This window comes from Semicossyphus pulcher, unplaced genomic scaffold (assembly GCF_022749685.1).
Source record: "Semicossyphus pulcher isolate SPU_LCO1_2020_fin unplaced genomic scaffold, fSemPul1.0.p SCAF_2, whole genome shotgun sequence".
NCBI lineage: Eukaryota > Metazoa > Chordata > Actinopteri > Labriformes > Labridae > Semicossyphus > Semicossyphus pulcher.
In genome coordinates, this window is record NW_027211693.1 from 3,157,501 (window position 1) to 3,182,500 (window position 25,000).

The 25,000-nt window shown below is 45.4% G+C and overlaps 1 protein-coding gene across 1 annotated transcript in view; it reads right to left on the reverse strand.

Moving 5' to 3' along the window:
- The window catches only part of arap3 (ArfGAP with RhoGAP domain, ankyrin repeat and PH domain 3), a 34,349-nt gene extending 12,405 nt beyond the window's left edge, over positions 1-21,944 (reverse strand). The window contains exons 1-10 of the mRNA XM_069670416.1: positions 21,899-21,944; positions 9,569-9,725; positions 8,342-9,307; positions 8,034-8,074; positions 7,606-7,688; positions 7,415-7,482; positions 6,526-6,765; positions 5,843-5,912; positions 5,440-5,560; positions 1-185 (exon numbers count right to left, since the gene is read on the reverse strand). Coding sequence (XP_069526517.1) covers positions 1-185; positions 5,440-5,560; positions 5,843-5,912; positions 6,526-6,765; positions 7,415-7,482; positions 7,606-7,688; positions 8,034-8,074; positions 8,342-9,307; positions 9,569-9,642 — 1,848 coding nt within the window. The 5' untranslated portion in view covers positions 9,643-9,725; positions 21,899-21,944. The remainder of the gene's footprint in view (positions 186-5,439; positions 5,561-5,842; positions 5,913-6,525; positions 6,766-7,414; positions 7,483-7,605; positions 7,689-8,033; positions 8,075-8,341; positions 9,308-9,568; positions 9,726-21,898) is intronic.
- Positions 21,945-25,000: the final 3,056 nt, after the last annotated feature.

A 25,000-nucleotide genomic window follows, 5' to 3' on the forward strand; every position in this document is an offset into this window, starting at 1 on the left:
CTGTTCACTCTTGTAGAGCCAGATCTGGTCGGTGATGATGGCGGCGTAGACTTTGGACTTGGTTCCCTTCAGCTCGAGGACGCCGTGTTTCTGACAGTGAGAACCAGGACCGAACCGCCTGCGACCGAACACCAGCTGATCTCTGACGTGCTCCTGCAGCGTGCCGACCCAGCGCCGCTTCAGCACTGACATACAGCAGACACAGGACACCATCACCATCACATCATCACATCACATCACAATCACCATCATCACCACCATTAGGGCTGCGCGGTATATGCGGTAGACGGTAGAAATGATTTCTGGCCTAAATTTGGCCTACGGTAGAAATTTGCGCTCTACCGTCCTATCGTCGATGACGTCATCACACCTGCCTCAACATGACTGCAAGCACAGAGACAGCTGAGCAGGAGGAGTTGGTCAAAAACAACGGTGCTACGTCCGTGATTTGGACTTGGTTCGGATTTAAAAGATCGGATGTTGAACAGAAAACAATACTTTGCAAGATGTGCCGAGTGACGGTGACGGCAAACAAAGGTAATACGAGCAATTTATTTTACCATCTGAAGACGAAGCATGTGCTCGAGTATGCAGAGAGCCAGAGGCTGCGCTCGGCTCAAACACCTGCTCCGTCAACCAACACGGGAGGAAGCAAAAGTTTCCCCCGCTACCCAACAGCAGACCTCCACTGCTCAAGCTTTTTCAAAGAGTTCGGCTTATGAGAGAAAGAGCAAGTGCAAAGACATGGTCCCTTTCTACACAGTGGAGCGCAGCGGGTTTAAAGAGATGATTAAAACCCTTCATCCACGTTACGAACCTCCGAGCCGCAGGTATTTTAACGACACAGAAATGCCCAAACTGTATGGCCAGCTCGGAGAGAAAGTTGAGAAAGACCTAAAATACTACGCATGTACTACGGACTTGTGGTCAAGTCGCACCATGGAGCCTTATATCAACCTTCATTACATTACTGATGAGTGGAAACTGGCCAGCAGGTGCTTGCAGACTTCGTACCCTGATGGCCATACGGGTGAGGCAATAGCAGAAGGATTAAAGGATGCGCTGGAGTCATGAGGCCTCAGGGAAGAATCCCAAGTGTGCATTACCACCGACAACGGCGCAAATGTGGTGAAGGCAGTGACGCTGAACGACTGGAGAAGACTGCAGTGCTTCGGCCACAGGCTACATCTCGCCATTGGTAGGTTAAAGGTGTAACATTATAAACTATAATTTGCATTTCCAAAACGTGTGTGTGCGCCTCCTAGGGTGATTCACATTACTTGATTACAGGACTATTTTTTGTACCTGCTTTTAGTGATGTTTAAAGAAATGGAATTACATATAGCCTGATAATAAACACTGATAAAGATCATTTTAAGTTTCACACCTCCATGGTGTAAAATTATTCTGATTCATTTATTTAATCTGTTATCAGATAACTGTATAGTTTTTTATGTTTTGTTGGAAGAGATGTCTGATGCTCTGTGGATGAAATTAAACTAATCACTTTTTTATCTTTGTTATTAGAGAGAGGTGTGAAAGATCCTCGTGTGGAGCGAGCAATTGGCGTGTGTAAAAGGATCGTGAGTGCCTTTTCATACACATGGAAAAGGAAGAGAGAATTGGCCGCTGCCCAGGCTGACCTACACCTGCCTCCTCACAGGCTCATCACTGAAACACCAACAAAGTGGGGGTCACGGCAACTAATGATAGAGCAGGTTCTTGAACAGGAGAAGGCCATATCACAGGTCCTGAAAGCAGATAAAAAGACCAGACATCTTGTACCTACTTGGCAGGACATTGATGTTTGGGAATCTGTGAACAAGACCCTCAGCCCTCTAATGGAGTTCACCGATGCACTGTCTGGGGAGGAGTATGTCAGTGTGTCATACCTCAAACCTGTGCTTCATCTGCTGAACAACACAGTTCTTCCTCACTCTGATGATGACACAGACCTACAAAACACATGAAGACGGCCATCCTCCAGTATCTTAATGATAAGTACTCTGACCCTGCTACCAATGACCTGCTGGACACGGCCTCCTTTGTTGATCAACGCTTCAAAGACTCATACATAGCTGATGACAGAAAGGACTACATCAAGACCAGAGCAGCAGCGGAAATTCAAGCACTGCTTGAGATGGAAGCTGAAGCTGTACCTGCCACAGAGTCACCCCCACAAACAAGCACTGCGGCTGCTGGTGGAGCTGTGGACAGAGAGGCTAAGAAGGTGAAACGAAGTCTGGGCAGTTTTTTCAAAAAAGCATCCACTCAGCCTGGCCCAGCTGCTCTCTCTGACAGAGATGCCATTGAAGTGGAGATAAAAAGCTACCTGCAGTCACTGGAGGTTGACGGAGAAGCTAACCCACTAGAATGGTGGAGGCTGCACCAGGCTAATTTCCCAAGGGTGGCAAACCTCGCAAAGAAATATCTTTGCATCCCTGTCACCAGTGCCCGATCAGAGAGGGCATTTAGCACTGGTGGCAACATTGTCACATGCCACCGGTCTGCCTTAAAGCCGGAGACTGTGGACAAGCTTGTGTTCCTGGCAAACAACCTGTAAAAGAGGATGGGAACCTGGGAAGCAAGTGAACTGGAGTAAACACTAAAGTGTTTGTGTTTGCAGCTTGTGATTTTAATTTGAAATATGCTGCTTTTTGTTGTTTTTTTTTTACTGAAAAGATGCGTACTGTAAGTGTTTCTCTTAAAAATATATTGTTCAGTGACACCTTTGGCACTACAGAACAAAAGCCTGTACTGCGTACCTGAAGTGGTGTTATTTAGAATATCTATTTTATTTTTGTGTTCTTAAAGTTGTGGAAAATTTAGTGTTTGTTAACTTTTGCACTATTTTGGATTACAGAACCTTTTCACTGTTTTTGCCATTTGCCTTATAGAAAACTTCTCTTACTTGAAGTACTGTTAACAATGTCCACTTTATTTTTATATTATTGAAGAATTGAGAAATTGTTTTTGTTTGTAGTTTTTTTGTTGAAACTGTTTTGCGATATAGAAAACATTCTTTTGTACTTCTGTTATATGTTATTTGTGTTTGTTTGCACTATTTTGCACCATAAAGAGCTGGGTTTCATTTTGAGTTTTGAGTTCTGCTTTCTGCACAATAAATGCTCTAAAAATTACATTATATCTTTGCTCTTTATTATAATTTTCAACCTTAAATTTAGACCGCGATATATACCGTTACCGAGAAGGGATTCGATTTATACCGTGATATGAATTTTAGGTCATACCGCCCAGCCCTAACCACCATCACATCATCATCACCATCACCATCATCATCACCATCATCATCACCATCACATCATCACCATCATCATCACCATCACATCATCATCATCACCATCATTATTACATCACCATCATCACATCATCACATCACAATCACCATCACCATCACATCACCATCATCATCACCATCATCACATCATCATCACCATCACATCACCATCATCATCACCATCACCATTACCATCACATCACCATCATCATCACCATCATCACATCATCATCACCATCACATCATCATCACCATCACCATCACATCATCACATCACAATCACCATCATCATCACCATCATCATCACCATCACATCATCACCATCATCATCACCATCACATCATCATCATCACCATCATTATTACATCACCATCATCACATCATCACATCACAATCACCATCACCATCACCATCACCACCATCATCATCACCATCATTATTACATCACCATCATCATCACCATCATCACATCACCATCACCATCCTTATCATTATTACATCATCATCATCATCATCATCACCATCACCATCACCATCATCATCACATCATCATCACCATCACCATCACCATCACATCATCATCACCATCACCATCACCATCACATCATCACATCATCACATCATCACATCACAATCACCATCACCACCATCATCATCACCATCATTATTACATCACCATCATCATCACCATCATCACATCACCATCACCATCCTTATCATTATTACATCATCATCATCATCACCATCACCATCACCATCACCATCATCATCACATCATCATCACCATCACCATCACCATCACATCATCATCACCATCACCATCACCATCACCATCACATCATCATCACCATCACATCATCATCACCATCACCATCACAGCATCACCATCATTATTACACCACCATCACATCACCAACACCACAACCACCATCACCACCATCATCATAATAAGCCTGTGTGTGAGATGCTGCTGACGTCACTCCTGTGTTGTCTCATTGTGAGCTTCTACAGAGTTCCCAACATGAATCAATGATCCAGAGGACGAATGTCAGACTGTTTAAAGCAGACATACAAACTCAGGAGGTTTACCTGGTTGATGACAGGAGGAACCAGGGTATGTATTATATTATTAACATCCTCTGCTCTCTTTTACTCCAAACTAGTGTAGTTCATCTAGTTAATTTACACTGAGACAACGAACTGTGTCGGAACGTGGGTGGAGATGTTGCAGTGGGATGAAATCAGATCAGCTGTCTGATGTTGTCGCCTGAGACTCAGCGTGTTGAGTCTCCAGAGTCTGGTTCAGTCTGAGAGCACGGTCAGAGTCTAACTGTCAGCTGAATGATTTAGACTTCATTTACCTAATAGCAGCTGATCTCTGTCACCCTCTGCTTCACAATATTCAGCTACAGAGAAGCTGTCAGTCAGAGAGGAAGTCAAGGCAAGAGGCGGGGTTACACCTGGACAGATCACCTGTCGATCACAGGGCTGACACACAGAGACAGACAACCTTTCACGCTCACATTCACACCTACGGGCAATTCAGAGTCACCTATGAACCTAACGAGCATGTCTGTGGACTGTGGGAGGAAGCCGGAGTACGAGGAGGGAACCCACGCAGGCACGGGGAGAACATGCAGACTCATCACAGAAAGGCCCTCTGCGTCTGAACCAGGACTCGAACCAGGAACCTTCTAGCTGTGAGGGGACAGAGCTAACCACTGCCCCACCTTGCCGCCCAACAGAGGAACTACTTATTGAGAATCAAAAGTTGTGTTGATGATTTCTGCAATGATCTTCTGCTGTATCTTTACTGCAGGTCTTTACATCCTTTACATCCTGTGTGTGGGCTGACAGATGACCATCATGCTGTCATCATATTAAAATCCAGCTGGAGCTCAGTCACATGACCTGCACAGCGTTACACACTGTCGTTCACTGCTTTAGTGTTTAGTTGTCTGTATGAAGTTTAAATCAGGAGTGTAAATGAGGTTTCTTTAATGACCTTCAGGCCGACAACACAATATGTCAGCATCATCACCGAGACACACCTTTATGTATATAGCCTGTGTGTGTGTGTGTGTGTGTGTGTGTGTGTGTGTGTGTGTGTGTGTGTGTGTGTGCGCGTGTGTGTGTGTTACCTTCATTATCGGTCCTGAAAACAAAGATCCTGTGACTCGTCACAATCTCAAACTTGTTGTCTTTGGTGGGGCGGGCCATCTGGATGGCAGCCAATGGGATCACTCCTTTCGGGTAGACGTCCTGAAACACGGCAGGTGAGAGGAAACCATTCAAATAATCCAAAACCAGCTGAGACTCAGAATCAAGACTGCAGGGTTTAAAGCACCTGTACCTCCGATCTATCACAGCTCAGAGAATATCTAATCATCATTTCTCTTCTCAGTTTCTGTTATAAAATATTCAGTAACAGTCGTAATGTTGACACAGTCCGAACCATCCCCATCCCTCAAACGTCTCTGAGCCTGCAGGATTTCCTCCATCAGCATCACTTTGATAACATGACGTGTCCGTGAGTGTGCTTACCTTCTCACTGCCGAAGTACATCAGGTTTTTACCATCAAACTTCACGTAGCGCTTCTGGAAAACATAGTTCCTGAAGAAGAAAAAGGTCATCAGATCCAGAGACAGTCACATGACCACAAAGAAAAATCCAAACTGTGTGAAAACTGCCAATCAAAGTTTTTTTGTGACATCACACCAGGGTCCATTTAGTTTCTACTTTAAACTCAGAAAACTGAATCCTAGAGAAAGAGCAGGACGAGGATGAAAGGAAGCAAAGACAAACACACCGAGCGGAGGATGAAGAAGATGAAGAAGTGCAGGAGGAGGAGGAGGAGGAGGAGGAGGAGGAGAGGAAGGTGACGAGGCAGAGGCAGCTCCTCAGGAGGGAGGAGACGCAGGGAGGAGAAGAGAGGAGGAGACGTAGCAGAAGAGCCGCTGCTGACCTCTGAGCCCTGACAAATACAGCACACACAAACACACACACTCTGTCCATGAACAAATGTGTTCAGACTGAAGGTGAAGATCTCTTTTACAACAGGAAGCTGTGTCACCATGTTTATAGCTACCCGCTGCGATTGGCCGGGGGGGAACATGGGAGGAGCTTAGGATTTGTGTAAATCAAACACACCTCTGGATATTTTCTGCTCTGAGGTGTAACAAGGTCAACATTAGCTGGCCTAACTAGCTGTATAAATCAAACTTACCCCTGTGGAGACAGCTTGTCCAGCCAGCCGCTGATGATGGGCGGAGCTCTCTCGGTCAGGGAGGTGTAGCTGGCGTAGGGGGAGATGGTCAGGTCCTCGTCGGCCTCTGAGAGGAAGGTGTGGGTGGGCAGGGAGAGGCAGCGGAGGGGGAGTGGAGGTTCTCCGACTGTGCTGTAGCCCTGAGAGTCTCCGGAGTGAAGAGCGTGAGACAAACGCTTCGTCCAGGAGAACTTCTGACCCCTGAAGGTTCAAATACAACTTTATTTAAACTGTTCAGAGGACACTGATCTTACTCTTATTGTAATATCTTCACTGAACCTTCTCTCTGGTCCTATGATGTGGTTCAGATGTTTAACTCTTTCTGTACAGCAGAGGTTCTCAATCACACCTGTCTGAGCTGCTGTTATCAACGTAGTTTTGTCTGCACTCAGCACAAGTCTACGTTTAAAGAGCTTCAGTGTGACAGAATGAAGGTAACAATGCCATATAAGGAGAAGATATACAATATAAACTGGGCCCAGTACAGAGCCTAGGGGCACTCCAGACTGCTCCAACATGCAGATGATACAGTTTTATACATCAGTCTTTAGTTTGTGTTTCATGCAGACAAAACCAATTAATGAGATTGTCTATGCTGTGGGGAAGCCTGATGTTATTACGGACAGCTAAAAATGTCCCAATTGGCTGTCACAGTATTCAGAATGAAGTCGTGTAAATATCTGTTCATGTTTTTCTTTTGTTTATGCAAATTAATTTTATAGCTTCACTGTGTCTGAAATAGTTTCCATGTCATGTTGTCTGTTTTACTGCGATCTCTTTATAATTCCTGGTTTTGTGTTTAAATATTACAGTGTTCAATATTTGGTTACACAAAGCTAAATCTTCTTACCCATGATCCTCTGCTGGTCTGTCCTCCTCTCTCCTGATCTCCCTGTCCTCCAGTCTGCACCTTTCACTCTGCAGGAGGAGATGAGCACATTTCCATTACAAACTTTAACAATAAATCTGAATGCAGGACAGAAGAAGGAGCCGAGTGTACAAAGACCTCTGGTTCCCCCCCCCCCCGTGCTGCTGTCTCACCTCCATGATGAGTGGATTTCTTCTGGTTTGGAAAACAGTTTCACAGTACGGGCTGATCTCCTCCTCAGGGTCGTCTGTTGAAGCTGTCCAACAGAAAACTCTGTTAACAACAGATGATAACGTAACCCCAAACTCAAACAACAGGCAGGTTTTTATCCACTTGTTTTTAGATGCACTCGTCCCAAAGAGACGTTAACAACTCTCATAATGTTGCAGAAAGTTTGAAGCCTGAGCTGAAGACAGAGAGCTGAAAGCTTTTATAAAAGTTCAGAGAAACAGACAAAATACATTTTGACAGCACCAAACTTAAGAATAAGCTCCTCCAGTTTTTTACTTCTAATAATCACATGATGGTGGTGGGCCTGAACTTTCTTCATTTACTTTTAGTACAGTCTTATTGTCCACATACATTATAAGTCTGTACTCACCTCTGGCTGATCCTGAAGAGTTGTTACTTAAAGTGCTTCCACTGAAAACACAGAGAGATGAACAACAGATAAGACATCAATAACTGATTTAAAGACACGGCGCAGAGATTCAGAGAGTCACTGCGACAGACACACAAATCGACAAACACTGGATCCACTGGATTAAGCATCCCATCGAGCCTGGGAAGGTCACAAACTGAAATGTGTCACAGTCTAAATACCACGTGTGTGTTTGGACTGTCTTGTGTTGGTCAGTCACAGGTAGCTCAGTCTTATTTAGTCTGGAGACAGACCCTCACAGGACCTACCTGTTCCTCTCAGGGTTCCTGTCAGGTGTTTGTCTGGGTGGAGTTGGAGGAGCTGACTGCTGACTGCAATAACTCCTCCCTCCACCAGTGGCAGTAGAACCAGGTAAAGTGCCCCAGTATATCTCATTAGAGACCATCTCCATTCCACCACCTCTGGGTGAACCTGACAAGGATCCAGAGAACCTGCTGTTTTCAAGACTACCAGGACAGGAAGTCACATGCAGCGTCTGGTTCTGCTCTGTCCGTACAGGTGAGGAAGAAGAAGAAGAGGGCGGAGACCCCTGGAACGTGGCGGGGGGAACCCCCCGTTTTAGCCTTGGGGGAACAGGAGGTAACAAACCCCCAGCATCTGACAGAGACAGGCTCCGACTGGGCTTCCTCCTCTCCGCCTGGCTCAGTCTTCGGCCAGATGTGGCCGACTTGTCGTTGAGGTCGGGGGTGGACCTGTCATCAGGTGAAGACGTGTCTCCCGAGGTCAGACCCTCTAACACAGTGAAACAGATGGACTCCTGGGAGAGCCTCCTGGGTGGGGGCGGTGCAGGGTCTGGAGTTGGACAGAAGTGGACGGGGGCAGTCCTGCGGCGGTTGAAGACGGTTCTGGGTTTGGGGACCGGCTTCAGAATGGGTCGGCTGCCGTCGGCGTTGGTCAGCATGGCGCTGAGGTTCGGAGCGGAGCTGTTCCTGAACGCCTCAAAGTTTACGGGTCCTGTTGACTGACGGAGCGATGCGGCGCTGAGACCTAGCCCTGAGGAGGAAGTGTCTGACACTGACTGACAGCGGTCACGTGGGAGATCAGCGCTCTGATTGCCTCTCTGAGCCTCTGTCCTCTGAATGTAACCTGCCAATCGGAGGATTCTCTTCCTGTGTCCTGTAGCGGTTATACCCAAGCTGACCAGAGCGTCATGGTCCAGGTGTGTGAAGTCTCTGGCCAATAGGAGGCCGGCTCGACAGAAGCTGTCCAGGTACCTGCAGTGAAACAATTCAGCAAGTTAGAGGTCTGTGTTCTGTTCATCTGTCTGCTGCTGAGAAGATCAGACCGCTGCTTCAGGTGCCGCTCTGATCACAGACACACACTGACTGTGCTCACTGGACCCACAGAGGGTTCACTGATGCTCGTGTATATTTGTGTCACTGGTTTCTGTGTGGTTAACTCTTCAGTCTGAGATTAAAGAACACATCTGTATCATATCGAGTCTGTGATGTAGCTCGTGTCCGGTGGCCTCTGACCTCTCCAGGTGAATCACTGTCAGAAGCTTCTCAACTGGCGTGCTCCCATCCAGCGTTGCCATGACGACCAACATGGGGTCTGGATCTGACACCTCCACGTTCAGCAAACACGGCGGCCATCACTGACCTACAGCAGGGACAGACGGCAGCTGTCCATCTGCAGGAGACGAGGACAGAAACACAGAGTCAGAGGAGCCTGAACACCCAGCAGAGGGCCGTCTGGAGCCTGGAACTGACAACACTAAATGGGATGCAGCCATTATTAATGTTATCTGGATGACAGGATGAAGATGTTTCAAACTTCCAGCTCACCTTTGACCCTAAAACACCTGACTAACATCACCTGACCAGTGTGATCAACTGTTTCAGTCTATAAATAAATGCTACATGGCTAATTTAATCAATTAAGTAGAAAAGATAAACGTATTGTCAACGTCTGTGAGGTGTACGGAGCACCACGATGTGACGTCTTTACTCCTCAGAGACAGAGCAACAGGAGAGGGCTCAGAGGAACCACCACCATGCTGAAAGTACGTATCGCTCCCGCAAAGTTAGACACACACACACACACACACACACACACACATACACACACGCACGTACACACACACACACACACACACACACACACACACACACACACACGTACACACACACACATACACACACGCACGTACACACACACACACACACACACGCACGTACACACACACACATACACACGCACACACAGACACAGACACACACACACACACGCACACACACACACACACACGCACACACACACGCACACACACACACACGCACACTCACACGCACACACATACACACACACACGCACACACACACACGCACACACAGACACACACACACACACACGCACGTACACACACACACATACACACACGCACACACAGACACACACACACACACACACACACACACACATACACACACACAATCACGCACGTACACGCACAAACACATACACACACACACACACGCACACATACACACACAGTCACACCCACACACACACCCACACGCGCACACACACACATACACACACACGCACACACACACATACACACGAGCACACACAAACACGCACACACGCGCACGCACGCACACACACACACACACACACACGCACGCACACAATAAAAGTGTATCTGCAGAGGAGCTGTCTGTTTTTAGGCATGAGTGATGGCATCACAATGACCTTTGACCCCACAGAGGTCATGTCCCCCCTCCAGCCAACTTAAATCACAGACACAGAACAGAGCATGATGTCAGCAGTCGCACACAGCCGCAGGATTGTTTCTCAGCATATGCAGTGGGCTGACCTTTGACCCCTGTACTGACTGCACTGGAGGTTAGAGGAAGGGAGGCACAGATCAGCTGACACACACACACATACACACAGAGACTCGTTGGGCCTTGTTACGGGTCATGTGACAAGTTGAGTGTTTGTGAGAGAAGAGATGAGAGGTAAGACTAAACACACCTATACACCCGTCTCACTGCTCCTACAGGTGAGTCACTGACAGACAGGTGAGTTTAACATGCTGATCAGAGGAGTGAGACATCAAACTGAAACTGGAAAAGTGAGGACCCCCCAACCCGCACACACACACACATACACACACACACACACACACACACACACACACACTCCGCCCCTGAGGAAACTGTGTGTCCTTGTTCACAGGAAACGCATCAACATACCTCAAATACCAGTTACACCTTTCTGACAATACACACACACACACACACACACACACACACACAGGATACAGGGAGTGCCTGCAGCTGAGGCTTAGGGGGCTTTCAAAGAAAATAAATGTGTGTGTGTGTGTGTGTTCAGCAGGGCGGTCACTTTTTATTTCAAAATCAAACTATTGTTTGAATGTGAGACAATTACAGTTGTTGTGATGAAGGACGAGACATCAACAGTTTGTCGTAAAAACGCCCATCACATTATACTGATTATAGTGATATTAGTGATTATAGGTATATTAGTGATCAAAGTTATAATAGTGATTATGGATATATTAGTGATTATAATTATATTAGTGATTATAGTTATGTCAGTGATTGTAGTGATTGTAGTGATATCAATGATCATAGCGATCATAGTGATATAAGTGATTGTAGCAATTCTAGTGAAATTAGTGATTATATTGATATCAGTGATTGTAGTGATATCAGTGATTGTAGTGATTGTAGTGATATCAGTGATTGTGGTGATATCAGTGATTGTAGTGATATCAGTGATTGTAGTGATTGTGTAGTGATTGTGGTGATATCAGTGGTTGTAGTGATATCAGTGATTGTGGTGATATCAGTGATTGTAGTGATATTAGTGATTGTCGTGATATCAGTGATTGTAGTGATATCAGTGATTGTGGTGATATCAGTGATTGTGTAGTGATTGTAGTGATATCAGTGATTGTGGTGATATCAGTGATTGTAGTGATATCAGTGATTGTGGTGATTGTAGTGATATCAGTGATTGTAGTGATTGTGTAGTGATTGTCGTGATATCAGTGGTTGTAGTGATATCAGTGATTGTAGTGATTGTGTAGTGATTGTCGTGATATCAGTGGTTGTAGTGATATCAGTGATTGTGGTGATATCAGTGATTGTAGTGATAGTAGTGATTGTAGTGATTGTTGTGACTTCAGTGATTGTAGTGATTGTCGTGATATCAGTGATTGTAGTGATATCAGTGATTGTCGTGATATCAGTGGTTGTAGTGATAGTAGTGATTGTATTGATTGTAGTGATTTCAGTGATTGTAGTGATTGTCGTGATATCAGTGGTTGTAGTGATATCAGTGATTGTGTTGATATCAGTGATTGTCGTGATATCAGTTGTTGTAGTGATATAAGTGATTGTAGTGATATCAGTGATTGTAGTGATATCAGTGATATCAGTGATTGTGGTGATTGTAGTGATATCAGTGATTGTAGTGATTGTGTAGTGATTGTAGTGATATCAGTGATATCAGTGATTGAGGTGATTGTAGTGATATCAGTGATTGTAGTGATTGTGTAGTGATTGTAGTGATATCAGTGATATCAGTGATTGTGGTGATTGTAGTGATATCAGTGATTGTAGTGATTGTAGTGATATCAGTGATTGTAGTGATTGTTGTGATATCAGTGATTGTCGTGATATCAGTGGTTGTAGTGATAGTAGTGATTGTAGTGATATCAGTGATTGTAGTGATTGTTGTGATATCAGTGATAGTAGTGATTGTAGTGATATCAGTGGTTGTAGTGATATCAGTGATTGTGGTGATATCAGTGATTGTAGTGATATCAGTGGTTGCAGTGATTGTGGTGATTGTTGTGATATCAGTGATTGTGGTTATATCAGTGATTGTGGTGATATCAGTGATTGTAGTGATATCAGTGGTTGTAGTGATTGTAGTGATATCAGTGATTGTAGTGATTGTTGTGATATCAGTGATTGTGGTGATATCAGTGATTGTAGTGATATCAGTGATTGTAGTGATTGTCGTGATATCAGTGGTTGTAGTGATATAAGTGACTGTAGTGATATCAGTGGTTGCAGTGATTGTAGTGATATCAGTGATTGTGGTGATTGTAGTGATATAAGTGGTTGTAGTGATATAAGTGATTGTAGTGATATCAGTGGTTGCAGTGATATCAGTGATTGTGGTGATATCAATGATTGTAGTGATTGTCGTGATATCAGTGGTTGTAGTGATATAAGTGATTGTAGTGATATAAGTGATTGTAGTGATATCAGTGGTTGCAGTGATTGTAGTGATATCAGTGATTGTGGTGATTGTAGTGATATCAGTGGTTGTAGTGATAGTAGTGATTGTCGTGATATCAGTGGTTGCAGTGATATCAGTGATTGTGGTGATATCAGTGATTATAGTGATATCAGTGGTTGCAGTGATTGTAGTGATATCAGTGATTGTGGTGATATCAGTGATTGTAGTGATAGTAGTGATAGAAGTGATTGTTGTGATATCAGTGATTGTAGTGATATCAGTGATTTTGGTGATTGTAGTGAGTGTAGTGATATCAGTGATTGTAGTGATATCAGTGATTTTGGTGATTGTAGTGAGTGTAGTGATATCAGTGAGTGTAGTGATATCAGTGATTGTAGTGATATCAGTGATTGTAGTGATTGTAGTGATATTAGTGATTGTAGTGATAGTAGTGATTGTAGTGGTTGTAGTGATATCAGTGATTGTAGTGATATCAGTGATTTTGGTGATTGTAGTGAGTGTAGTGATATCAGTGATTGTAGTGATAGTAGTGATATCAGTGGTTGTAGTGATATCAGTGAGTGTAGTGATATCAGTGATTGTAGTGATATTAGTGATTGTAGTGATATCAGTGATTGTAGTGATAGTAGTGATTGTAGTGGTTGTAGTGATATCAGTGATTTTGGTGATTGTAGTGAGTGTAGTGATATCAGTGAGTGTAGTGATATTAGTGATTGTCGTGATATCAGTGATTGTAGTGATATTAGTGATTGTAGTGATTGTCATTTTATCAGTGATTGTAGTGATTGTGGTGATATCAGTGATTGTGGTGATATCAGTGATTGTAGTGATTGTGGTGATATCAGTGATTGTGGTGATATCAGTGATTGTAGTGATATCAGTGATTGTAGTGATTGTGGTGATATCAGTGATTGTGGTGATATCAGTGATTGTAGTGATATCAGTGATTGTAGTGATTGTCGTGATATCAGTGATTGTGGTGATATCAGTGATTGTAGTGATATCAGTGATTGTAGTGATTGTCGTGATATCAGTGATTGTAGTGATTGTCGTGATATCAGTGATTGTGGTGATATCAGTGATTGTCGTGATATCAGTGATTGTAGTGATATCAGTGATTGTAGTGATTGTCGTGATATCAGTGATTGTAGTCAACCCAACATGGCTCATATCCCTCCACTGGCTCCCAGTTGTCGCTCGCATCAAATTCAAACCCTGTCGCTTGCTTACAAAACAGCAACAAAAACGCCTCCTGCCTACCTCAACGCCCTCATCCAGGTCTCCACTCCGTCCCGCCCTAGCTCATAGCTGTTTGAACTTATGGTCACTTGAACATCACTGAGAGTTCAGACAGAAAAACAAACATTAAAGGTTTTGTTTTTAACACCAACAGCGATACATCGTCACGTTTCAGAAGCTCAAACCTGAGATTGACATTTTTACTTGAACAGATTCTGGTGATGTATCAATAAAATGTGATGGAATGACACCAGCAGAGACTGTCAGCTGAAGTCACAGTGTGATCAAAGTCACATGGATACGTGAAACAAGTGAACAACAAAGAAATCAGATCACTTCCTGTTAGAGCTTCAATGACACTACAAAGATGGCCGACAACAAACTGACTCTGAATGTAACCACAGAGTAAAAATAACTGCTGGACACACACTCTCACACACACACACACACACACACACACACAAAGGTCAGCAGTGTCCAGCATGAAGACAAAGGAGGAGGAAGTGAGTCACAGCAGCTTCCTCCTGTCGACCTTTTTCATCCTCCAGACTTCAGCTGCTCAACGTCAACCCTGCTGCTGCTCTGAGATCAGATCATAAAGGTCCTAACTACACACAGAACACCTGAGACACTGACCTACCTGTAACACACAGGAAGTTATCATAAGTACAAGAGAGCAGCTAATAATCTTTGAATGATGACACTTGACCCCGAACACACTGACGTAAACGTCTGCTGAGCCTGACTTCAGGAGAAACATCAACATGAATATAAGAGGTGGGCATGGCCACCGTGATGTCATGGTTTTTGACCAAGAGGCTCCACCCACTTGTTTTATACAGTCTATGAGAGATGTAACAACAGGAGGTCACATGGTACAGTTTGTCACATGCTGCTCTCTGATTGGCTCAGACTGATTGGAGCTCTCTGATTGGCCTGAATCTGTACTTGGATTCTGTCTCTGAGTTGAAGAGAGTCTGACTTTAAGATGAGATGAACTATCACAGACAGGCTCTGTGTATAACCCTGTTCACTGATCAGGCAGACCTGAGTGATGAAGGTTCAGCAGGAAGGACTGAAGCAGCACAGAGACGGTCAGACAGGAGGACAGAGTGATGATCAGACTGAGGGGAGGTCAGCTGTGTTCACCTCACACTGAAAATACATTTGAGTCACTGTTAGTCAGTCAGTCCACAGGACCATGACGAGGCGGTTCATCGCTGCACATCGTTGCTCTGAACAGGGATGAAGAACATTACTGGTTTGATATTCAGAACGGGTTAGGGTTAGGCTTTTTTAAAACATGTCAAAAGTGAGGAAATGAACCTGTAAAGCCTGGATGAGAGAAAGAATCCAGTCAGAGAGAGGAGGAGGAGGAGGAGGAGGAGGAGGAGGAGGAGGAGGAGGAGGAGGAAGTGCAGATTGTGAGCGAGGCAGGAAGCTGGTGAGAAAGAGGGGAGGACACACACACTTCCACCTCTTAAACACTGCAGGTCATTGGATCCACAGATCCAAGATGGCTGCTGGAGTCACATGATCTGACTCTGAGTTGAGACTTGATGACTTCACACAGCTGGAAATGATTTGACCCTTTATGAACCGACGTCAGGACTCAGACCTGCTGACACGTAAAGACTTTCACAATAATTTGTTTACATTACACCTCGTCCTGATCTCTGTCCGGGTTAAACATCTCTGTGGATCTGCAGCAGAACAAAACACAGGATACAGCTGTCCTCCAAACTGCTGCAGAGGAAACACACACACACACACACACACACACAGATAACTGTCTGTGTTACAGCTTGTGTATAAAATCAATTAATCGATTAGTTGTTAGACAGAAAACATTGGAGGTTTCGTCTTTGCAGCGTGTTCGATCTGGAGAAGACACAGTGATGTGAGCGATTTCTATAGGTAAACGTACACATCAGTCAAACAACAGTAGAGTGTGTGTTTTGTCATATTAAATATTATATTTATTTTTAAACAGCTCAGGGCAAAGCAGTCATGTGAATTAGTGATAAAGCTAACTTTGGTTTGTGCTTCAGATCATGGAACAGATTGACCCCGCCCACTTCTCCTGAAACACCGACACACCCTTTCCTCTCCTCATCCACCCACCCCCCGCCTGTCCTCTCTCTCCCAGTGGCATCACCATCATCACGATGAAGAACACAACCAGACAATATTCATCCAGATACTTTGATAACTACACACCTTCCGCTCTGTGTTGATGACATCTCCAGTCCTCTCTCACGCACTGATGGCTTTGTGTCTGAGTGGCAGCTTCACTGTATCTAGCAGGTCACAGGTGGGCTGAGCTCTGTCTGACTACAGCGCTGTGAAGCCGGAACAAACTGATGTTACTGAGAGTTGGTTTGTTTGGTTTGAACATGAAGATGCAGCTTCAAGACGTCAGGACAGTCTGAACCCTGACAGACGATCAGGACGCTCTGTCGTGCAGGTCTTCAGTGTCACTTTTTAAACCTGCATGGATGATGCGAAGCTTTCAGTCAGCCTCACACACTGCAGAGTAACATCATGTTTACTTTGACTACAGAGTTTCCATCTGCTGCACTGCATCTGTTCATGTACAAACAGGAAGTGAAATCAAGTGTCAGCCCGATGGACATGATAGGATGACAGAGCTGTCAATCAAAGCAAACTAACTCCCACACACAGCTTGCAGAGAGCAGAGTCTCCTGTGACTGAAAGAGTGGGATGAAGGGAGGAAGGAAGAGAGTGACCTTCATTCTTCACCTCCACCGAGGAGAGAGAGGGAGGGGAGGAGAGAGAGGGAGAGAGAGAGAGAGGGACAGAGGGAGAGAGAGAAAGGGAGAGAGAGAGAGGGAGAGAGAGAGAGAGGGACAGAGGGAAAGAGGGACAGAGAGAGAGAAAGGGAGAGAGAGAGAGGGTGGGCGAGCGAGCAGTATAATAACAGTGAGGCTCTATTGTGACGAACAGAGGGCTGATTGTTCGGAGCTGTGACTGGAGCCACACACTGAGCCTCACTGGAGCACTGGGAACGCTGGGACGTTACAGTGAACATGTGAGGAGATATCAGATCAGACATGATGCTTCTGTGGTGCATTCAGGTGCTTTGGGAATTTCAGGTTTCAGAAACACCTGCTGATTTTACAACTTTTTAAATGAGACAAAGTTTAGCTGAAGTTTAGAATGTCCAGAGGTTTACATGAGCACATGAATGCACCACATCCTGATAACAGACACACTCTTCTGAGTTTGACAACAGCTGGAGTCGTATCTGCAACCGTCTGTTTGACGGCACGATGCAGACGAACAGATTCAGAGTGTGAACACAGGAACACACTGACCTGCTGAAGAGAGCAGTCTGCAGTCTGCTCCTGTAAGTCACAGCTGATGTCATCACAGCCGTTTGTCTCAGGGAGTTTCTGAAGAGGAAGACATGTTGGACCCACTTCCTGTTACTGTTCAGGACAGCCCACACACACACACACACACACTCTATGTTTGTCTGTGTGTGTGATGTAACGTGTGACTGATATGGAATAACTGACAGGAGGTCAAACAGCGAGTTCATCATCACACTGACATCATATCAGATTAACATGGAGGAGACTGTGAGGTCACTCTGTGACACTTAACATCAGTGACCACTGTGACATCACCACAGTGACATCACCACAATGATATCACCACAGTGACATCACCCCAATGATATCACCAAAGTGACATCACCACTATGACATCACCACAGATATGATATCACCACCGTGACATCACCACAGTGACATCTGACACTGAGATCACCTCCACCTCTGATGCTGCTGAGGTGGAACACTGAAACAGATTAAAGACGCCATGTTTGTTTACATCTGCACTACTGTCGGTAACAATCACTGTGTCTGGCTGAAGCTGCTGGACAGTCCTCAGCTCTATTGCTGCTAGATCTGTCAGCCGCCTTTGACACAGTGAACCACCAAACCCTCCTCTCCACTCTCTCTGAGCTTGGTATCTCAGGCTCTGCCCTCCTCTGGTTCATGTCCGACCTCTCAGGGAGATCTGTTAGAGTATCTTGGAAAGGAGAAGTGTCCAAACCCAAGAGCTTATCCACAGGGGAGCCTCAAGGGTCAGTGCTCGGTCCCCTTCTCGTCTCAATATATACCACCTCACTGTACAATCATCATCAGGAAGTTCAGACCCTACCTGTCAGAGCATGCAACACACCTGCTGCTACAGGCTCTCCTGATATCACACATTGATTACTGCAACCCCCTACTGGCAGGCCTTCCTGCACGCACATCAAACCTCTGCAGATGATCCAGAACGCAGCAGCGCGACTGGTCTACAATCAACCCAAAACAGCACGTCCCTCCACTGTTCATATCCCTCCACTGGCTCCCAGTCGCCGCTCACATCAAATTCAAACCCTGTTCAATTCAAACAGCTTACAAACAGCAACAAAAACGTCTCCTGCCCACCTGGACGCCCTCATCCAGGGGTCCATTTCAGAAAGCGGGTTTAGTGAAAACCCAGAGTTTGTTAACCCTGAAATGAGGGAAACCTCTGGTTTGCCGTTTCAGAAAGAGAGGTAACTTTAACTCTGAGTTGGTTACTATGGTAACTGAGTCTGTGAACCTCACCTGGTCGCAAGCAGGTTTTCTTCAGGACACTCAGAGTTTCGCTCCGTCTCCTCCCTCTAGAATATAAAACCCTCATTACTTCCTCGTTCATTCAGCCCGTCTCACGCGTGTTTGAGCGGTTACAAATTAAAAGAAGAAACGTTGCGTCTCTGTGCTGCTCTGACCGCTTTGCAAAAGTCTTTTATAATTATGATAAAAAAATCAAAAGACAAATCTGTGTCAAAGTCATCATTTGTAGATTTTCCACCACCACTGCCGAGAGCGCTCAGATAAGACGCTGTAAGTTATTGGATTTATTTTTTAAACTAACACATTCAGTTTAATCAGCATGAATTATAATGTTTGTGAAGTCAGCATCATGTTAGGGATAAAGCTGATGCACATTAAAACAGCCACTGAATGATATTTAATCTGTTTCATATTTAAAATCTGACTGAAGTGAGGTTCAGCCATGAGCCTGTTCTGCCTGAGCCGCACCTTTCAATGATGTTCTGTTTTATTTTTAGCTGCTTCCATGTATGTTTTTCTCTCCCGCTGCATTGCTCCTAAATTAATATAAATTTTAGCTTCCGGTCGTGATGAAGTATTAAATAAACAGACCAGTTCAAACTGACGCGTTCACTCGAGCCGCTTCTCTCTCTTTTGCAGCTGCAGCCGTGTTACTTTATGTTTCTAAAAACATGCTCGTATTCGCTGAACGTCCGTGTGAGGATTTCGAGCTCCACTGGTGTGACGTAGGAGGACCTCTTTTTGTGTACCGTTGCCATGGTGACTCGTGGTGTCGGGGCTCCATTAATGCTGGCTTTTTATAGTCAGCGTGCACGCACTTAACTCCGGCTGAACCTACTCAGAGTTGACTGAACTAACTCTGATCAGCTGTTCTGGAACCAGAAAGCGACTTTCAGCTCAGAGTAAGTCAAACCGCAGTCCGGGGTTAGACTGAGGCTTTGTTGAACCTCCTTTCTGAAACGGACCCCAGGTCTACACTACGCTCTGCCAATGAAAGGCGCCTGGTACTCCCATCACAACAGGGCCCGGCTCTTTATGAACACCTCTGACCTTCATGATGTTGATGTTGTTGATGATGTTGAGATTGAGGATGTAGTTGTTGCTGATTAGGATATTCATGATGATGACTATATTGACCATGTTGATGTTGTTGACGCCCTGTGCTCTGCCTGTCAGCACCAGTGTCCGATCACACCTGAAGCTGTTTGTTGGCTCTTACTGACTTTGTTCCCTCCTGTCTTGATCGAAGAAGAAGAGGCAGACGATGAAGATGAAGAAGAAGAGGCAGACGATGAAGATGAAGAAGAAGAGGCAGACGATGAAGATGAAGAAGAAGAGGCAGACGAAGAAAAGGAATTCGTCTTCAGGGTTAATCAGTTTTATTGTGAAGTTTGAGCTGTAACAGGAAGTGGAGTTTCCTTTTTACAGGATGTTTGTGTTGCCTGTGAACGCCCCGCCTGCTGCTCTCACACAGCTTCAGGACTTTTCTTCACCATCATCACCATCCTCATCAGCGGGCCTGATCTACAGCTTCCTCGCCTCTCTCTCACGCTCTCTGTGCTGTCATCTGACTGCAGAACCAATAAAGTTTGTGTGATTGAATGAGGCGGCAGACCACCACACCCACCCCCACCCTGCTGCCAGAGGCCAGAGACCAGATCCCAAATCCTGACTCCTAATCCGGACTCTAGACCAGATCCTCCGGACAGTCTGAGGACTCAAACCGACAACCTGCAGCTGTCAGACCTCTGAACCTGCACAAGAAGCTGCACACACACACACACGCGCACACACAGACACACACACACACACGCGCACACACACACACACAGACACACACACACACACACACACTCATCACACACACACACACAGACACACACACACACAGACACACACACACACACACACGCGCACACACACACACACACAGACACACACACACACACACACACACACACACACAGACACACACACTCATCACACACACACGCGCACACACACTCATCACACACACACGCGCACACACACACACAGACACACACACACACACAGACACACTCATCACACACACACACACACACACACTCATCACACACTCACGCGCACACACACACACGCGCACACACACACACGCGCGCGCACACACACACACAGACACACACACGCGCACACACACACACGCGCACACACACACACACACACACACACACACATACAGACACACACACACACACACACACACACACACACACAAACACTCATCACACACACACACACACACACACACACACACACACACACACACACTCATCACACACACACACACACACACACACACACTCATCACACACACACACACACACACACACACACACACACAAACTCACACACACACACACACACAGTTGATGCACAGTCCTCCTCTCTGAGTGTCTCTCTCTCTCTGACTCAGATCAAAGATGCGTCTGTGCTCCAGTTTGCGCCAAAATCTCCTCAGAGCGTCCCGCAGTCAGACCCTGACACAGACCAGAGACCCGGACCGGCGACAGAGACTCTCAGAACCAGGTCTCTGTGGTCTCTGTGGTCTCTGCAGGAGCGACACAGGACGAGCTGCTTCCTGCAGGACTCACTGACTGAACTCTGCTTCAATCTGACACCACAAGACTCAAAGAGACTCACCTCTGGTCCCGGTCCGGTTCCTGATCCCGGTCTGGTTACTGGTCTGGTTCCCGGTCTGTGTGCCGGTCTCTGCAGGTTCTGTCCCGGTGAATAAACCGATAAAGTCCGGAGCCGCTGTCAGTCACACTCGGAGCTCTGGGAGGAGAAACTCTGCTCTGCTTCGGAGTCAAGTCACACAGAGGAACTACTGCTGCAGCTTCCTGCTACAAGTTTCAAAACAAAAGCATCCAAGACATTACAACATATACTACTTCCGGTTTACCCCAAACACAATCTATATTAATGAGTGCGTGCTCGAGTTAGAATTAGTTATTGATGATTTTCATCATCAGTAATCAGAAAGAAAATCAATGATCTGTGGACTTTAATGATAATTTAAAAAGCATCAAAATGATCGATGAATAAATGTTGATGTAACTGATGTAACTGATGTCACTGATGTCACTTTCTTCCACCTGAACTTGAGACCGACGTCGTCTTTTTACTCATCTAACTGCAATAATTCAACAGTGCAAGATGTTGACATAATTCTGTTCATTTGTAAATAACTCGTGTGTAAATCACTTTTTGCTTTGCCTTGTTTTATTGTTTACATAATGCTCATGTTTATCATGCCATTTATGTCTCGATGCTTCTCTGTGTATTTCTGGTTCTGATAGCTGATGTCGCTCTGCACGGATCAGTCACATTAATAATAATGAACTAATACGTGCTGGTGTTTTAGTACACACTAAGATAAAACTGTATTGATCAGAGGGGGAGTTCACATGAGCTCCAGCTTCACCTGCTGCAGCATTAGGGTGATGAACACATGAACTCATCACTGATTACTATACAGTCATTTACTGCTGGACGTTTGTACATACAGTGTGAGACGTTCAGTCAGTGAGACAGAAATCTGTGTGTTTCCTGTTAATTCAGCCGGCAGCTGCTTTAATCTGTAATCTGTGTAATCCTGAACAGACGAGCCGCAGACACTGATGCTTTCACTGACCTCTGACCCCTCATCATCACAGCGGCCCCAAACATGCATCACATCCAGGAGAAAACTTTCAAAGAATCTCCAGCTGTTTTTATATGAAATGTAGGTACATCCTGTTTCCTTTCACAATAAGAGTTCATTTTTTATTTTACAGGCAGCGGAGATTCAAGATAAAGAGATGATGTCAGAGGAGTGTTAGTGACAGGTTTAGTTAAGCTTTATGGGAGTTGTAGTTCTTTAAAAACAACATAAATTATGGGTGGCAAACCTCAGGATGAGACGCTCAATGCTGTTAAAAAGTAAAATCATCTGAACGTCGGACAAATCGAGGTTTGGGCAAACGTTTCACAGATCATCAGCAGAAGGATCATCTAGAAGGAAGTGGAGCCACATTTCAAGTTAAAACATTTCTGATAACCCATTAGCTACTAAATGTTAGCATAACTATTAGCCAGTAAACTAACAAACAGTGATGTTGCTGTTGTAGGTAGCTAAATGCTAACATCAGCTAACACTAGCTAAGAGTTTTATGTTGTTTTAACTTTAAATGTTTCCTACATTCTTCATTTGTCTTCCAGCTGCTGATCGGTCGAGACGCACGAGGTCATAAAGATTCTTCTTCTTTGTTTGTGCCACAGTTTGATCGCAGCGTGTGAACTGCTCATCCTGAACAGGACGGCAGAGGAAAATGGCCTCCCGGTACATATGGGGAATTGCATAAGCTGGAGGAACAGACGCTAAACAGGAAGTGATGTCAGAGACCTCTATTATAAACACTCTGAACAGACTGAGCTACGCACACGGAGGATATCTTGGTTTGCCTTTTCAGTGATCAGAAATCAGTGTTGGCTCATCGAGTATCTTTTCCACAGACAGCAGAAGAAGAAGAAGAAGGAGGAGGAGGAGGAGGAGGAAAAGAAGAAGAATCAGGCTTTTAAGTTGAAGAGGCCTGGTACTTCCTGTGTGGTCCTGGTCCCTGAGTGGACAGTAGTGAGGAAGTCCTCCGTGAACACTGCGTCCTGTAAGAAGCTGGACAGCACTGCCGTTTCCTCTTTGCTGCCCAAACAACAATCAGTGGCGTGCAGACAGGAAACAGGAAGTGCCTGAGACAATAGAGCACAGAGAGGATCCGGAGACCAGCTGCATTTTTCAGGCACAAAGAAGGATGCAGTCGCACATGAAGTTTTCCTTATCAGAGCAGGAAGAACAGGAAGTCTCCCTGCAGCACATTCAGAGGCCCTGACGTCTTCTTCTCTGCTTAACTCACATCTACTTTACTCTTACACATTTTACTGCACACACACACACACACACACACACACACACGCACACACGCACACACGCACACACACACACACACAGTTTCCCTCCTCAGAGAGCCATGATGGAGAATACTTCATAGAGACTCCTCCCTGGTACGTAGGTCGGACCTCTCCTTGTGAGGAACATGTAACTAACAGCACCATCATGTGGTCTGATCTCATGCTCACACGCACTCTGACCTCTGTAACTCCTCCTCGCTGGCCTCCCGCTCCTTCAGACTGCAGCAGCTGTAAGTTGATCTCACTGATAACCTTTAACTCCACAGCCTGAGACTCTCTGATGGACCTCTGATGGACCTCTGATGGACCCTCTGATGGACCCTCTGATGGACCTCTGATGGACCTCTGATGGACCCTCTGATGGACCCTCTGATGGACCCTCTGATGGACCTCTGATGGACCTCTGATGGACCCTCTGATGGACCTCTGATGGACCCTCTGATGGACCTCTGATGGACCTCTGATGGACCCTCTGATGGACCTCTGATGGACCTCTGATGGACCCTCTGATGGACCTCTGATGGACCTCTGATGGACCTCTGATGGACCTCTGATGGACCCTCTGATGGACCTCTGATGGACCCTCTGATGGACCTCTGATGGACCTCTGATGGACCCTCTGATGGACCTCTGATGGACCTCTGATGGACCCTCTGATGGACCCTCTGATGGACCTCTGATGGACCTCTGATGGACCCTCTGATGGACCTCTGATGGACCCTCTGATGGACCTCTGATGGACCTCTGATGGACCTCTGATGGACCCTCTGATGGACCTCTGATGGACCTCTGATGGAC